The following is a 16,983-nucleotide window of genomic DNA, read 5'->3' on the forward strand; positions in this document are numbered from 1 at the left end:
TTGATGAACAACAGCCACGTTTACATCCAAATGTAGCACAAATGTGCTAACGGTACTCATGCAGTCGTCTGTGAAGGAGCAGCCTCTAACAATGTGATCAGTATTTGATATTTAAAACTTAGGCTTGAGAGTTTTCCTCAAACAACTAAAAGTAAATGTGGCCCATCTCTATATAACAGGTCTACACATGCATACTCACTTTTTCAGACAGCATCCGAAAGTGAAGCAGAAGCAGAACAGAATACAAATCACAAAGTGAAGACTAAAGATTTTTATATAATCACACTGTGAAATATCTTCTCAGTTAACACATTGCATTTATATGAACATGACGACTTAATGCCTGCTGAACGACTGTAGAGACGGGAATGTCGGTCTGTCTGTTGGTCCAGACCCAAATATTTAAACTATTGGAAGGATTGCCGTGAAATTTGGTCCCTCTAGCATCATCATCAGGTCAAAATTTCAATACTTTGAATACTGAGCACCAAATACCTGCAAAACTAAACACATTCCCATCAGCCTCAGCTGTGTTTTTTATTATTTTATTGGTCAAATAATTAAATCCAACTGACCATATATGTTAATTTTAGAGGAAAAAAGACTTTTATCTCACCAATGTGATGCCATTGATCACAGTCAGTTATCACAATTTCCTTAAAGTGTAAGAAAACAGAACAAAAAACAGAGTTTGAAGACTCACCCTGGTCCGGAGCGATGCATTCACACCTGTAGGAAGTGATGTAATCAGGCTTGAAGCCACGGTTGATTGGGTAATACTTAAAGGATCCTACCTGTAGAAAATAAAACGTGTTTTTGTCCTTTAACAAACTTTATATTATATCTTAAGTGTTGTGCTGTTTGTCTGTGTTGCTTCGTGTACTTGTAGAGTAAATTTGTAGATGTTGCAGATGTGTGTGGTAAGGACAATTTGGTGTTCGTCCATTTCACACGACACTTTGTTACCCACCATCTTCTTAATGGCATCAGAGATGAATATGAAGGAGATGAGGCTGGAGAACCCCTCCTCGGTGAAGCGTGTCATGTACTGGATGATGTAGCTGGCGTCTGACAGTACCAACAGGAAACACTGCAGACACGAGTGAATGCCAATCCACAGACGCAACTCCATGTAGTCTATACCATTATTCCTGTGAGGACAGACAAGAGAATCTATCTATCTTCTGTCTATCTGTTATTATGTGTACTGTGTGTTTTTTTCCTCTTGTGTGTATCTTACTTGCTGAATTCATAAAGCAGTTTCTCAAAGATAAGAATGGGTCCAGTAGAGCTGAGGATGATGAGAGGTTGGCCACCAAACACACAAAACACAGTCCCTGCTAAAGCTGTGCCAAGGAAACTCTCCATCACACCCTGGGAGAAAGAGAGAAAGGACAGCCAGAGAGGTTTAAAGAGAGGTGTTGTCAAATATAAGATAAGACTGGCTGGAGGGTTTCTCTACTGGCTCACTATACTTTCAGCTGTGCTTGTTTTTAATCCTTTGAACCGAAGGCTTTCCTCCATTTTCAAGCTCTTTATTTAGAGACTTTTAACAGAGTTACAACATGTCTTAACCAGGCATGTCATACATTGTTATTTACAGAATAAGCAAGAACAGATTTCATGAAAAAATTTAAAAATATTTACGCGATTTAAATATTTTTGCTTGTATGTCCGCAGGTTTTCAACATAGTGAAAACATATGTAGGCCTATATGAATGAATAGAGGAGATGTCAATCAGCTGCTATGATTAATAGACAGAAAATGAATCAATTAACCATCTTCCATCTTCTCAAATGTGAAAATGTTCTTGATTTAGTCCTCTATGACAGTAAACTGAATATCTTTGGGTTGTGGACAAAAGAAGACGTCATCTTGGGCTTTTGGAGACATTATATAGACCAAACAACTAATCAAGATAATAATTAACAGATTAGATAATGACAGATAATAATTAAAACAATTGTTAGTTTCAGCCCTAGTGTCAGTGTTCCAGCCTTGATAAAAATAAATAAATAAATAAAATAATTATTGGGGATAATCTAGTTCTAAAAGGCACATCATGGAGTCATGGATGTACTGAAAACTATCACTGGATTACTGTGACACTGAAGGAAATTTAAAACATGATGATTATAAGGCAAACTGACAGCAAACGCGGATTTATGGATGAAGAAGAGAGGAAGAATTATGACCAAAAATGGCATAAAAAGTGCTGTGTCTCAAATCTCATACTTCTGTACTTACACTTAACATTTTGAGTGCATAAGTGCATTCACACTGAGAAGTATGGGAAATGCAGTGCACTGTGAGTTCCCGGATGGTGCACTAGAAACAGTCAAAAAGTTGAGTGTGGAACTATGGACACTTCTCGCCCTCAATGGTCGCCATCTTGGCTACGTAGCGGGAGGGGAGGGACCACTTTTCAAACTGGAACGGGTACGTTGTAACTACGGTGAACATCGCCACATTATACAAATGTAAGTTATACATGTGTTTTTTAGCACTAAGCACCACTATACTGTTGTCAGATATAAGCCATCAGTATGTTTTTTGGGTTAATTTAGCAGTCTGTAATGATTTGGCAGCACGAACGATAACATGAATGCTAACACTAGCTAATGCTAATTTGTGATCATCATATCTGGTAAGTGCACACCGGCCGTGTTTGATTTGAGACAAATCAAACACAAATAGAAATTTGCGCACTACGCCAGTAATACATAGTGTACACAGTGTACTACATGAAAGGGTACTAACAGAAGTATGTGATTTTAGACACAGCTCCAGGTCCAGGCACTCAAGGTAGGTTTGAAAAAGTAGAAGGCTTTTATTTAAATGGGCTAGAGTCATTCAAAAACACACCAATGTGTGTCGGCTTGCACCTTCTTCAGGGTGTGACACCCTGAAACCTACCTACCTTGCGTGCCTGGACCTGGATTTTTTATGCCATTTTTTGGTCATAATTCTTCTGCACTTCTTCAATATTATTCCCTTCCATGAGCACTGGTGGTTTGAGGGACACCAGCAGCTTCTTCTGTCTTTTACATATGCAGATTTATGGATGTTTACCCATGACTGGGACATCAGATATATTTCTAAAAGTGTAAGTCAAACTGAATCCAACAAGACGTGTATCATGTCTTATGTGTTCAGATTTGGATTGTGCTTATTATCGGGTGCAAAGGGTTAAAGACCGGTTACGTTTTTCTTTCTGTCACCTGGTAATTTTCGGTAGCATCTCCTAGCAGTCCTCCAAAGGTGATGGCATTGGTGACGGTGCCCAGGTAGATGAAGAGCACAGCAGAGATGGTCTGGATATGGAAGCCATCGTAGATATCACTACAATAAAATGGCATCTTCCTTTTGATGTCCAGCCATAATCCACCACCAATCCTATAAAAACAAGGTCGAGAACAAATAGCACGTCAACCGAGTCACTATTTATTATTGTGTCCTTAATTGCTGCCTTGCTGAATAAAGAACCGTAACTTGTTAGAATTGGATGTAAATATTGGGGTGCAAAATCATCTAATATGGACATGATCCCTAGGGGTACTGGATATAGTCCCCTGCAGTGCTCCCATACCTCCCAGTGAATTTCAGCTCTTCTCCAAGCTCATGTTGAGCTGGAAGCTCCTCATCTTCTCCTCCAGCTGCCCCACCAGCCGAGCCGTTCATCTGACCCAGCTCGTTCAGGTTCAGCACTGACTTCCTGAAGTAAAACATGGACAGAATAAAACAGAGTAAACAAACAGAATAAGGTGTCAGGCGAAGGCCAAGACGAGCTTGAAGTTTGGAGACGTATGGATATTAAATATAAATAAAGTGTGGTTCAGTGTTCATGCCTCATATCTGCTGATGGAACCTTCTTCGGAGGTTCGATGCGTATTTTGGGGTCCCATTCCCCTGGAGGGAGGACGATCACCTCGTCCAGAAACTCATCAACACCTGCAATCAGGTCGTCACGGTCCCTTGCTTTATATGCAACATCACTGAACAGCTGGTGGGAAAGAAAGACATAGAATCAAACTAACACATCTGATGCATGTATGAGTGCAGCCGATCAGGGCGACAAGGTCACTTACATCATCCACCATGAGCGTAGCGATAGCTCTGCCGATCTCGTTGTAGGACTTGGTTTTTCCATGAGGACCCAGCAAGATGAAGAGAAACCTGCGAGGTTAAGAGATTAATGAACGCGAGGAGACACACACTCTAAAGAGAGATAGGTAGGGAGACATATCGGTGAGAGACACACACCTGGTCGGTACGGGGACCTCAGTGAGGCCTCCCAGAGTTGTGGCTTGAGCTAAACGTACAAAGGAGACGAACGGTTTGTCCAGAAAATCCACCTCGCCAACCAGGACGTTGGACGCTTCAGCATCACGAGGGATTTTCTTCATGAATTTATTCTTCAGCTGGAAGAAGAGAAAGGATGAGTAGAAATCACATATTTGAAGCATGTTGCACTGCAGATGACTTGCTAACGTCTGCCATGATCAACCGGCATTTACTGTGTGCTGGTGACATCAGGTAGTCACAGCAGCTGAGCAGAAAACGGCGTATGAGATTTTTTTGGGAATGACAACAAAAGCCACAATCCAACTTGTGCTTTCAGTTGCTTTTAGTTGCACATTATTTCTTTGTCATTAACTTCTACCAAGAACTCTTCCCTAGATATTTTAAGAGATGGTAATGTTGGTCAATTGTTCGATCCACCACTTCCAGGGTGAAATGTCTTGACAACTATTGGATGGATTGTCCTGAAATTTGGTACAAATATTCAAGGTCCTCAGAGGATGAATCCTCCTTTCATCTGGAACCACCAGTATTAACATTTTCATTTTATCAGGTGAAATATCTCAACATCTACCACATGGATCTGGAACAAAATGTGTTTCCTGCTGACTTTGGTGAGGCTGATACTGTTTTCTCAACATCTTTTGGATGGATTGCCATGAAATTTGGTACAAATATTCGTGTTCCCGACAGAATTAAATATAATGAATAAAATCAGGTCTGCAAGCTACATCAAACACTCAACTTAAGTCCACATCTACACTTCCATGTAATAATCATAGTGGTTCATTATTTGTTTCAATGAGGCCACTTCATTGACACAATGGGGGAGCTGATGCAGAGGTCTCAGGGTCCTTTAGGTTCAAGTGGCAGCACCCTCCAGTGGCTGTAATAATTATGATGGGAGTAAAGTAGGAAATCAGGTGATGTTGTTATTATTAAAAAAAAGTCTGCATAGGGAAGAGGTCAGGTGGATGGATGGGTCAATAAAACGTCTTTAAATTAGATGTCGGATGAACGCTGATTGCTTTGTTTGAAATGTTTCTTTTTCTTTTCCCAACAAGATGAGGTCAGCTCGTCTCTTATGTCCGTAAACGTGTGTCCGTTCTGTAATCTTTTATTGCTGAGGTTGTTGTTGTTGACTCTCATATTTCAGATCCGACATGTTCGGATGTATTTGAGAAGTTCACATTTGGAGTAAAGCAGGAGAAAAAGAAGTGAAATCCTGCTACTATAGTTTGTTTACGCAGCCTCTGGAGTTGGAGGAAGCTTCCTGAAACTGACCAATCAGAACAGAGTGGGCTCATCAGGAGGCGGAGCCTTAAAGAGACAGGAGCTAAAACGGCCTGTTTCAGACAGAGGCTGAACTGAGGGGCTGCATAAAGGACCAGTAGAAGATAAATAAGGAGTTTCTAACTGGAAATCATGTAAATATATTCCAGTAGAGCCCCAGAATATAAATATAGACCTAGAAATGTGCAGAATATGTCCCCTTTAAAACAGGAGATTGCTGTTTGTTTCCTGTTTCCAACCGCAAATCAACATTTACATTTTTCAGCAGTGATTTGAACAGTTGTGGAAGACAAAAACCAAACGATGGAGGTTAAAATCATGGAATTCCACACAGTATAAAATCAAACAACACCATGTTGCAGCTCTCTCTCACTGCGCCCCCCCCCCCTTCTCCTCCCTACCAAGGAAGCACGTGGCAGTGAAGTGGTAGGTGCTTAAATTAAAATCTCTTCGTAATCTGTTAATGCTGCTTTCAGAGTCAATTCACCAACTGGTCCTCTTTCACTCGCTCCTAACTTCTTGGTCCTGAAGAACCCTAAACATTTCAACCTCACATACAGCGCTATGAGCCAGTTCTCTGACTCACACAAGCTTCAGTTGCCATCTGCAGCTGTATTTTAATTTACTGGTGTAGTTTTTAACTCTTTCAGTAGGCGTTATATGTCATGATGTCAGGTATTGAATGCGTGGTCAGATCAAAGAAAGCCGGGGGCGCCATACCAGCCTCCGTGAACAACTAATTAAACCAGACTCAGGTCACATGTCTGTGTTCATTTCTTGCTTGCTTTGAAGTTCTCGTCAAGATATTTACCCGAGTAGCAAACACACACACACACACACACATTAAATTACTGCTGCTGGTTAACAATGAACACAGCAAAACAGGCAATTAGTTTGTTGCTTTGTCTCACTTTTCAGGGAGAGATTCAAACAATTAAGCTCGAGAAGAAACAGCAGAAGCTTAGAAAATCTGCACGGAAACACACAATCGTCAACACACACACACACACGTGTGGAGGTACATGCACATACACAGTTGAGTAAAAATCCCACCTCAGCTACCAGGCTGTGTGGATTAGAAGGATTAAGTAGTTCTGCCAACTCTGTATATACTTTCTCATAAAACGAGGCTCAACTTTTCATAAAAACACAAACACAGCAACATGCAAAGAAGCACAAACTTAGACGTGTGTGTCACTTTATGCCATCTGTGAACTGCAGAGAACTGAATCAATCTATTGTTATTTTCCCCTCAGGCAACAGGAGATTAGTTGATGACGAATCAATAGCAGTAGATTTTACTTTGTCATTTCTGTTTTTGTTCTTTTCTTTTTCATTGTTATTACTCACAAAGCTCAGCTCTACAGACTATATATGTCTAGATTGCACATTATTATATATATTGCAAATTTACATTGAACTATTCTGTCATTTTTCTTCTTCTTATGCACATTTTTCTGCACACACATCGAGTGTCAGACCAGTGTGAACGTCAAGGTCCACCAAAAGTGCACCAGGCTTTATTCACCAGATGTTTTCAGCTACTGGTCTTCATCAGGGTGGTTACTTTATGAACTCTTTTTTTCCCATCCTGCTAAAGGCAAGACAGCTGAAAACATCTGGTGAATAAAGCCTGGTTTACTGGAGAACAGTTGTGCGACATGTTTTAATTTCAATCGTCCTTCCATACTATTCACTCCCACTATTACCTCAAGTTGTTTTGCACTATAACTTACATATTAGACTAATTTTGCACATATTGCAAATACTTTGTGTGTATGTTATTCTCATTATTATAATCTAGTTTTTCCTTTTTTATTTCTTCCTTTAGTGCTACTTTTATATACTTGTTTTATATACTTACTGTTGTATTTTATTGTCTATTTTAATGTTTTATATGGTCTAATAAAGTTTGGGAACTGCTGCCATAGAGCTCCACTGTTGTCCAAAAACTATTAAAAACATGTCAATGAGCCACACCTTCATCACCATGAACACACACACACACACACACACACACACACACACACACACACACACACACACACACCGTCCTGCTGCCAGAAATACTCACTAGAACACCAAATGTGGATTCATCCGCCGCTGGAAATAGTTCCCAACAAAAGCACTATTTCCTAAGTGACCAGCTGTTTTAGGGAGCTTTTTTTTAAAATTAAACTTTATATTTGTGATGTGTGTTTTTAAATATTTATTTCTTCAGTAGGAACCAATGAGCTGAGTAGAGAAAATACTAAGAGATGGAGTAACACATTGTTGGTTTTGGGGGTTTTAATGGGATTTGTTGACAATAAGCAAAATATAGATTATTGCCAGCCTTATTCCTGAGTATAATCTTGTGAACCCTTTATAAGAAGAACAAACATACTCACAAATCCACACACACACACAAAATAATGAACATTTACCTGATCTGTGCTCGGTGTGTCTGAAATATCGTTCATGCTTCGGCTCTGGGAAGGATCTGTAAATGAACCACACACTTATATTTGATATCTGAAACACACAACATGCCATCCTAATCAATAAGGAAATGAAAAAAAGGTGTTTCAGAGCTTGAGTTTTATTGTTATAACTGAGTAAAAGATGCACATTTGTTCCAATTAAAGGCTTATAAGAGCAACAAAGAGCGCATTCAAGGATGTTTGTTCAAAATTTGTGCTAAAACGTCACCGAGACCAATTGTTTCTGTGGAGGATTATGTTCTAATGACCCATTTCCCTTTTTTTCTCCTCAAAGCAGATTTGGGAACAAATAAAATTAACAATGAGGTGAGAACAAGAACGTACCACACAGAGCCCCCCCCCTCCCCAAAAAAATCCTTTCATAATCCCCTTTATTCACATAGATTCACAAAATAAATCGGTAAAGGTGCACACAATGGGACCAAAATCTCTTGAATAAACACACATTATATCCAACAGTTTATATTAATGTAGAATGTATGCACACAGAAAGCCACCTGACGTGTTGAAATCATGCAGTAGCTGGGAGTTAGCTGGGATCAGTGTTGATTAAAAAGAAAACAAACAGAAAGTAAAGCAAATAAAGCAAAGACGTAAAGGCAGTTTTAGTGTGTCAGTGGTGGAAGAAGCACTCAGATCCTTTACTGAAGTAAAATAAAACATTTATATTTAAAGTACAAGTAAAAGTACTGAAGTATTATCAGGAAAATGTGCTTAAAGTATCAAAAGTAAAAGTACTATGACTGATATATTATTATATATAACATTATTAGATTGTTAATACTTAGCTAGTTTAGTCCAGTGGTTCCCAACCTAGAGGTCGGGCCCCTCCAAGGGGTCACAAGAAAAATCTGAGGGGTCGTTAGATGATTAATGCAAGGTTCAGACTACATAATCTCGTCTGATAGCTTGCCGTCTTTCACTACTCATGTGACGTCATCAGAAGAAGGCGCCAGTGACCGACTTCCAGGAACAAGAATGTAAACAAATAATGGCGTTTGAAGCAGTTTGGATTATACTGGCTGTCTGGTTGCCATAGTGACACGAACCTCACAGCTTGAGCAACACCAACAACATCATTCCTCTTTATAGCCCAGAAGATTGGTCAACGTTGTGGAAGTTGTTGTACTTGGCGTGAGAAGGTAAAAAAATTCTGACATCCTAGTCTTTCTGTTGGGACATCATGAGGCGTCCCAGATGCAGCATCTGTTATAATCCACTATGATACACTACACGGGATAAAACTGAATGAATTGTCGTGTCCGATGCCCATTTTTCAGTCTTGATGGCCTACGTCTGTCTGGTTGGGCTATTATCGTGTAGTCTGAAACTTGCATAATGGGAGAGGAAACAAGAAAAACAAAGTTCTGCTACATAAATGTGTCTTTAATTTTTTTTTGAGTTTTCTCTAAACTTTCATTTTTTGTGAAATATTGGAGAGTTTTACCTCTGTTTATGTTTTATGTTTCACTAGTTTATCTAGTCCCATCTTCACTAATCCAGAGGTCGTGATATGTAGCACGTTCCTGCACATGCTCAGTGGCGTCTGCTGTACACAGAACTACTCTCCAGAGCCTGAAAACATGATGCTGTTATTAGTCTTTGGAGCCGTTTCCAAACAAACTAATGTGACCAAACTCTTCATGATGAAGGAACATGTCACCCAGTGTAGAGATATGACTCAGTGACGTGTTTTTAATAGTTTTTGGACAACAACAGAGGAATAAAATATATCAGACTTTGGATACACACACACAATACTTGTTAGTAGATCAGTTCATTGTTGGTTTGGATCCAAACATGAGCCAAATCCTTTAAGTCCAGTACTTCAGTAAATGCACTCAGTTACCTTCCACCACTGGTGTTTATATGGTAAAAAATATTAAAAAATGCCCTTTTTATGTGTGTGTGTGTGTGTGTGTGTGTGTGTGTTCAGACTCACGCAGGCGGCCAAGGCTGCTTGACTGCCGAGAGCGTAGGTCTTCTGTGGAGCGATGGATCCCAGAAGCTGAACTAGTACTACGACTCAGATTAGTCTGAGGACTACGGTCTGACAGAGCGGCAGCAGAAGATGACGGATGACAGAAGAGACGATTTTTTTAGGAGGGAAGGTGAAACAGGTGGCGATCGACGTGGCAGAAAACAAAGGAAGCATCAGGATGTTGTTAGAAGGTTGGATTAAAGTTGCGTGACAGAACTTTGGTGATTGGTACGTTATAGATTAATTCATTAATAGATTTAAACACAAAGAAGCAGCTGTGTATGTGACGCTTACTGGTAGCAGTGTTGGAGGACTTTCCCATGTCTGCCAGTGAGCGGTGGATCGGCTTCTTGGTCTGGTGACGGTGCTTCCTCAGCAACACGAAGATGATCTTCTCCTTCAGATCCGGATTAACGAGACCGTCAGCTATCTGCCGATCCACAATCTCCTCTGGAGTCAAAGTTTACAACTCAGTTAAATTCGCAATATCTGTGATTTTACATTGTTTAAACCATTTATTACATATCAAGTAAAGATCATAACGGCCCAAATATAAGACAATGTTTTATTCTGGTGTGAAAAAGTGGGAGTCATCTTATATTTAAGGATGAGACAAGCTGCAAAAAAATAAAAGTAATTTGCTGCGAGTGGTGAGAGAAGCTCCAGCAAGATGTTGGAAACATTTTAAAAAGTATGAAATCTTTGGAAAAACATTTTTCTCTTTGTGAAGTTTGATTTGCAGCCACATCTCAAAGTTGCATTTTGATTGATTCCCATCAACACATTTTCTCTATACTGCAAAAACAGTATTCTGAGTGTGTATATAGTATTTAGTACATGTCATTTAATATTAATATGTAGGATTGAACTGGGACACAGTGTTTGTTGCTGGTTTCTCTTCAGTGTTTCACTGTAGGATAACTACATCAGTTCAATGGTTTCAGGTAGAACAACAATGATTAGTCGATTAGTTAAAAATGCCAAAAATTTGCTGGTTCCAGATTGTGAAATATGAGGATTTGCTGTTTGTTTTTATCATATAAGATAGTAAATTAAATATTTTTTGGTTTTTGGACTGTTGGTTGGATAAAACAAGCAATTTAAGGAAACAACTTTGTGTTCTGGGAAGTTGCTGTTTCACTTCTTTTTGACTTTTTTTTTATAAACTAAACAATTAACCAAGAAAATAATTGGCTGACTAATCAACACTGAAATTAATACACTCAGATAACAATTACTGCAGTGCAAGTTCACCAAAACAGTAAAGGCAGTTCATTTTTCATTGTGTGATTATCTCAGTGGAAAAAGTAGTAAATGTATTCAAATACACAACATATTGATCTGAGTGGGATCTTCGTCAGGTAAAAGTGTATGTAGTAGGGATGTGCAGAGAGCCCAGTATTTGTATTTGTATCTGTATTTGTTGAGGCAGCAAAATTATTTGTATTTGTATTCGAATAAAAGTGGAAAGAGGCTTAAAAATCCTGTTTTTGTTTTTATTACGCTTTTAATTTTAGAAAATTAAAGTGTTATAATAAGTGTTCATGAATAAACTACCTTACAAAGAAGGTCTCCACACTGATTCTCAAACTGGAGTCTCTCAGATCATAGACGACTGCGCTGATTACTGAGCTAAAACTTAACTTTTCTTCACAAAAACAAATAATTTTAAAAATATTTGTATGAAACAAATATTCGTAAAAAAAAAGCCCACTATTTGTGCTTTGCTGAATAACATATTTGTATTCGGGCACACCCCTAGTATGTAGGCAAATATTTTCAGGTCTCAGCTTCTGAAATGTGGGGATTTACTGCTTTTGTTTGTCACATGTGACAGTTAATTGAAAATCTTTAGGTTTTGGACTGTTTGTTGGACAAAACAAGCAGATCGAAGAACGTGGGCTCTGAAAACCCCAGGCTCTGGGAAGCTGTGATTGTCATTATTAGACTAAACAATTAATCAATGATGAAAATAATTGTTAGTTGCAGCCTTGATGATCCAGCTTGGCTTTTTTTCATCAATACTGCTTTTTAAATAACTTTGCACCTTCTGTACGTGATGTGTGTATAATTATACCTCTTTAATTGATTACTCATCTCAACCACATGTCAGGTGTCTAAAACTGAAATAAACATGGTGAGTTTCTGGTTTTCTAACCAGGTGTTTGATCAGTTTGTTGCTTGTGTTGGACTCACCCACTATCTGTGGCAGTGAGTATCCATCCAGGTCCAGCAGAATGCTTCCAGTCTGCAGACAAGTCCTGAGCTCAAACAGACTGTGGAGGGTCAGCGTGGACACATGAGGCTTGCTCCATCTTTCTCCTCCTTCTTCCACTTTCTCCTCAAACTTCACCCACCTACAGAGATGGAAGGAGAGCGGTAAATGTGGTGTTGTTGAGAGACAGAATGATTGATCTGTTCGGGTTGTTGGGTGCCGACCAGCAGGATGCTGTTACGTAATTTAAACTGTGCGGCTTCAATCACATGAACGTCTGCAGAGTTACAGTCCTGTCAACCAGCGCAGGATGTTTTAGTGCAACCTTCAACCCCTGAATCCAATCAAAAGTGACCCCAAATCCTAAACTAATGAAGGCTCTGACACACTGCTGATGTTTGCAATTGTGTGTGTGTGTTTGTACCTTGCAGACTCTTTCCACTCTAATTCATCCCCCTCATGCTGTAGTGTGTCCATCTCAGTGAAGAGTGTGGGTGTCGGGGTGCTGTCATCTTCCCCCAGTATGTGACGCAGCCGCTCCGCTGCAGGAGACACTGCAAGATGGAGGACAAACAAGAGACAGTTTGCATTAAATCCATGTTTGATCCATGACAGAAGCAACCAGACTAACATGAACATGTGCAAAGATGAACTCAACAACAAGCATGTTAATCTGAGACTCAGGGGTTGAGGCAATATTATGAGATGTTAACAACACTTTAGTCCAGAGAGCAAGACGACCAACAACAACCGTCCACATCAACATGAAAACTGACGAAATCGATTTTCTTTCAGGCTCCGCCATTAGGATGAATTTGACATCTTTAGTCTTGCTAGTGTCATGACTCCAGGGATGACAATGCTGGTTGCTAAATCTGCTAAACTAGACTGAAATATCTCAATAACTGTTGGATTATAAGAAATTTAGTACAAACATTCACATTCTCAAGAGGATAGTCTTGAGATTTCTAAATGCTCGATAATTGCTTGAACGGTGGTGAGAACAGCCACTAACAAACCTACATTTTGTGAAGACTCACCCATTCTCCTCAGATTCTCCTCTGTAGTGATCTGCATATCACCGCCCCAGTATGAAGGGCCGCCCTAAAGACTTTGGACTGGTTTTGCAATGCAGGTTTTTTTTTAAAAGTCTCTAATTGTTTCCACCCAGTTTTAAGAACGAAACCTGGGAGATTGTCTTCAGTCTCTATGAGCGAACCGTTCAGACCTGTGAAGGATGAATCCTCCTGACACAAAGTTTTCACTTATTCAGACAAATAGTTTGACATCTACGCGATGGATCAACACAAAACTTACACGTACAGACATTCATGGTCCCCAGATGATGAATCAATGGTTTCAGTCATTTGCTGATTTTTCCTTTTTGCACGAGTTTGACGTTTAGTGAATCTTGACACAGTTAAGTAAAATGTCTTGACAACTACTGGATAGATTAATATGAAGTCCATTACAAACATGTCCTTTACAACTTTAATGAAGAAAAGGAATAAACAAAACATAAATCTGTGTTTCCACTGCGACCGTTAACAGACACCATGAAAAATATCCGTCATATATGTTATTCATTTGTTCCTGTGTATGAAATACCATCAACTTATCTATAACTTTGTCATCTTTTTTTTTTACATACTGTAATTCTGCAGTCTTGGTCTGTTCTGTACACACAATATCTATCGCATGTCTGTCCATCCTGGAAGGTTTAAGGGTTTTTTTGGGGAGATTTTCCTTATTTGGATAAATAGAGGATGTTGTATTGCTGTACAGAGTTTAAAGCTCCTCGAGGCAAATTTGTGATATTAGGCTATACAAATTAAAATGGACTTTACTTAAAAACGTGCACATAACTGGAACCCTAATTGCTGTCTCCTGGCATACAGTATATAAAGGCTGCAGGTAAAATATATTTTCATTAATTGTTTTCATTAGTGGAATAAACTACTGCTGCTTTAGGGGTTTTGTCTTGTTTATAATAGTTTCTTAATGAGATTTTTTCTTCTACATACACAGTGGAGAAAGTGAGTCTGTTTGATTCAATCCTACGATGCAATAAATCAGACAGAGTGCGCCTCGGACCACTGAGCCAACAAGAGCCAAACTTTGAGAAAGAGACACATTTAATCTAAACAACTCTCATTAATCTTCTTTAACGAGCGAACAAGAAAGTCAGCTCCTCTAACGACCGTCTGATAGAGAGGCGTAATCTATCAGCCGCCACCTTTTTCTAATTTTACTCCGAGCAGATCAATCTCCATTAACATCTGAGCCTGGAAGCGCTGTTCACTCGCATCCCACCACTGTTTATGTGTGTGTGTCTATCAACACGAGAATGTGTGTGTGTGTGTCACTGGCCTCGGTTTGTTCCTCCTTGTGATCCAAAAGCTAAAAAAAAAAGTCAATAATCTATGAACTCATAGATCTGAATAGTTAACTGGGAGTGACACAAGCCTCATGTGACTGTGACGTACACGACCCCAATCAACTCTTCCACATACAGGGAACAATTATGTAATCCATGTTAACTACAGCGTCATATTATAATACAATACAATGTTCCACAAGATGCTCGACGCCAAACAGGGATCAGTTTCCATCTGCTATCTCAGCTCTTGTTGTCATGTTCAGGTCACTTTAGCAGGTCTGCTTGTGTTTGTAGTTTGTGTACTTATTAGGGATGTGCAGAAGGCCCAGTCTTTGTATTTGTATCTGTATTGGTTGAGGCAGCAAAATTATTTGAATATGTATTAGAATAAACGTGGAAAGAGGCTTAAAAATCCTGTTTTTGTTTTTATTACGCTTTTAATTTTAGAAAATTAAAGTGTTACAATAAGAGTTCATGAAGCATGTGTCAGTAGTTCAGCTTTATCTCTGGGGAACACCCCCAACTCTGAGAGTGATGTCCAAATTAGGAAATATGCGTCATTATCTCAAACATCCAGTCCAATAATGGATTTTTCAGCAAACTAATTGAATAATATTACTTCAGTAAATGTTCAAGCAATTTTCTAACTGTTAAGTTGAATGGTATCGATATCATCTGACAGTTTATCATGAATTATGAAGATATATATTCAATCTGCTCATTTGAGAAAATGAACGCAACTTTAGTTTATCTTAATTGCTTGAAAAATCCCTAGGAATTGTCGGCCCGGTTGTCAACTGTGATTTGACAGATCATTATTACTATCAGACTTAACTGGAATGTTTCAAAACTGTTGCCCCTTTCTCGTTATAGTGGGATATATTATGTTATTATACTTTGTTATTTTGTGTTGTTATTGTAACAAAATCTGTTATGTTTTTTCTTTGGCATAAAAACAATTGATAACAAAAAAAAAAGGAAATGTGCATCATGTAGCAGGTGGATGTGACTCCCCTCACTGAGACCTGCTGATAGACGTCACAGCGGAGCAGAGGAGAGACACTGAGATAGTGATGTCACTGACCTGCACTCTGGTGTTTGACATGAATTATTTTTCTTCCTGAAAACAAATAATTTTTAAAATATTTGTATGAAACAAATATGCGTTTTAAAAAAAACCCACTATTTGTGCTTTGCCGAATAACGTATTTGTATTTGGGCACACTCCTAGTATTTATGTGTCTGATCTCTGACCAGCTGATGTAATCCCACAGAGAGAGATCATATTGTGTTTGCAATGTTTCGGATCATTTGTGGGCCACTGGGTAAAATACACTGCCATCTAGTTCTTAGTTACCTAAAAGCTGCACTAATCAATATTTTTATACTAAGAATGGAGCTAATTGTTAGTGTGTGTGTGTGATGTGAAAGCAGGCACACAAGCTGAAGGAGCATTTTTGCATCCCTCAGCCATTGTTTTGGATTTCCAAACCCTCGAACTCATTAACCTCATTTCTAACAGCAGCAGTAGCAGCAGCAGGAAGTCGTTTTCAGCCAAAAAAAAAGCTCAGATAAACTGGCTCTACACAACCTGCGCAACAACAAACTGCACACAAACGCAGCATAGATGAGTTTCTGAGCAACATGAAGCTTATGAGGAGATAAACAGAAGGAGTTGTTATATGCCTTAAACTACAGAAACTGCTAAAGTAAACCATGGAAAGAAAATGTTCAATATCCAGGGACAGAAAGGGTCAAATTAACTGTTGGCATCTAGTGATCTGGTCAGCACTCTGTATTTTAATAAGGTGGTGGATAGTTTTGTACAGAAACTGCTGAAGAAGAAGAAGAAGAAGAAAGGCCTGCTTTAATGTTACTATGTGTTTATGTCTGTGTAAAGAATAGTGCTAAAGAAGGTCAAGACTCTGTGGTCAATGCTTTGGTGATCACTTTGACTTGTGTACAGAGTTGCAGTGTGCATCCTGGTGACAGCTGATACAGGTGTGGACTGATGGCTGTGTGATGGATGCTAAATGCATCATATTGTTATACCATTTCATTTTTCAGCAGCAAAAGTCACAAAGAGGTGTACAGAGTCTATTTTCATGATTCCTGTGTGGCTGATAAATAATACTGTGACATTTCTCACTACCTGTAGAGTTCACTGTGTAGCCTCATTTAGGCTGCTCCATACAAAGTTACCTCTAAAATCTACTTTTACTGTTTTTTTAAATCAAGTTGCTATATTTCTAAATACTAGAAATGTTGAGGAATTAGCTATTAACATGTATTTTTCACCCCACCTGCTGTGCACATGTCCTTGATGGT

The 16,983-nt window shown here is 39.0% G+C and overlaps 1 protein-coding gene across 1 annotated transcript in view; it reads right to left on the reverse strand.

Annotated features, from left to right (window-relative positions):
* slc4a5b (solute carrier family 4 member 5b) overlaps positions 1-16,983 on the reverse strand; it is a 42,572-nt gene that overhangs the window by 17,435 nt on the left and 8,154 nt on the right. The window contains exons 4-16 of the mRNA XM_044332937.1: positions 12,700-12,829; positions 12,257-12,417; positions 10,355-10,510; positions 10,022-10,129; positions 8,023-8,078; positions 4,265-4,422; positions 4,090-4,177; positions 3,850-4,004; positions 3,591-3,716; positions 3,223-3,397; positions 1,241-1,374; positions 971-1,151; positions 704-794 (exon numbers count right to left, since the gene is read on the reverse strand). Coding sequence (XP_044188872.1) covers positions 704-794; positions 971-1,151; positions 1,241-1,374; positions 3,223-3,397; positions 3,591-3,716; positions 3,850-4,004; positions 4,090-4,177; positions 4,265-4,422; positions 8,023-8,078; positions 10,022-10,129; positions 10,355-10,510; positions 12,257-12,417; positions 12,700-12,829 — 1,719 coding nt within the window. The remainder of the gene's footprint in view (positions 1-703; positions 795-970; positions 1,152-1,240; positions 1,375-3,222; positions 3,398-3,590; positions 3,717-3,849; positions 4,005-4,089; positions 4,178-4,264; positions 4,423-8,022; positions 8,079-10,021; positions 10,130-10,354; positions 10,511-12,256; positions 12,418-12,699; positions 12,830-16,983) is intronic.

Source organism: Thunnus albacares, chromosome 18 (assembly GCF_914725855.1).
Source record: "Thunnus albacares chromosome 18, fThuAlb1.1, whole genome shotgun sequence".
NCBI lineage: Eukaryota > Metazoa > Chordata > Actinopteri > Scombriformes > Scombridae > Thunnus > Thunnus albacares.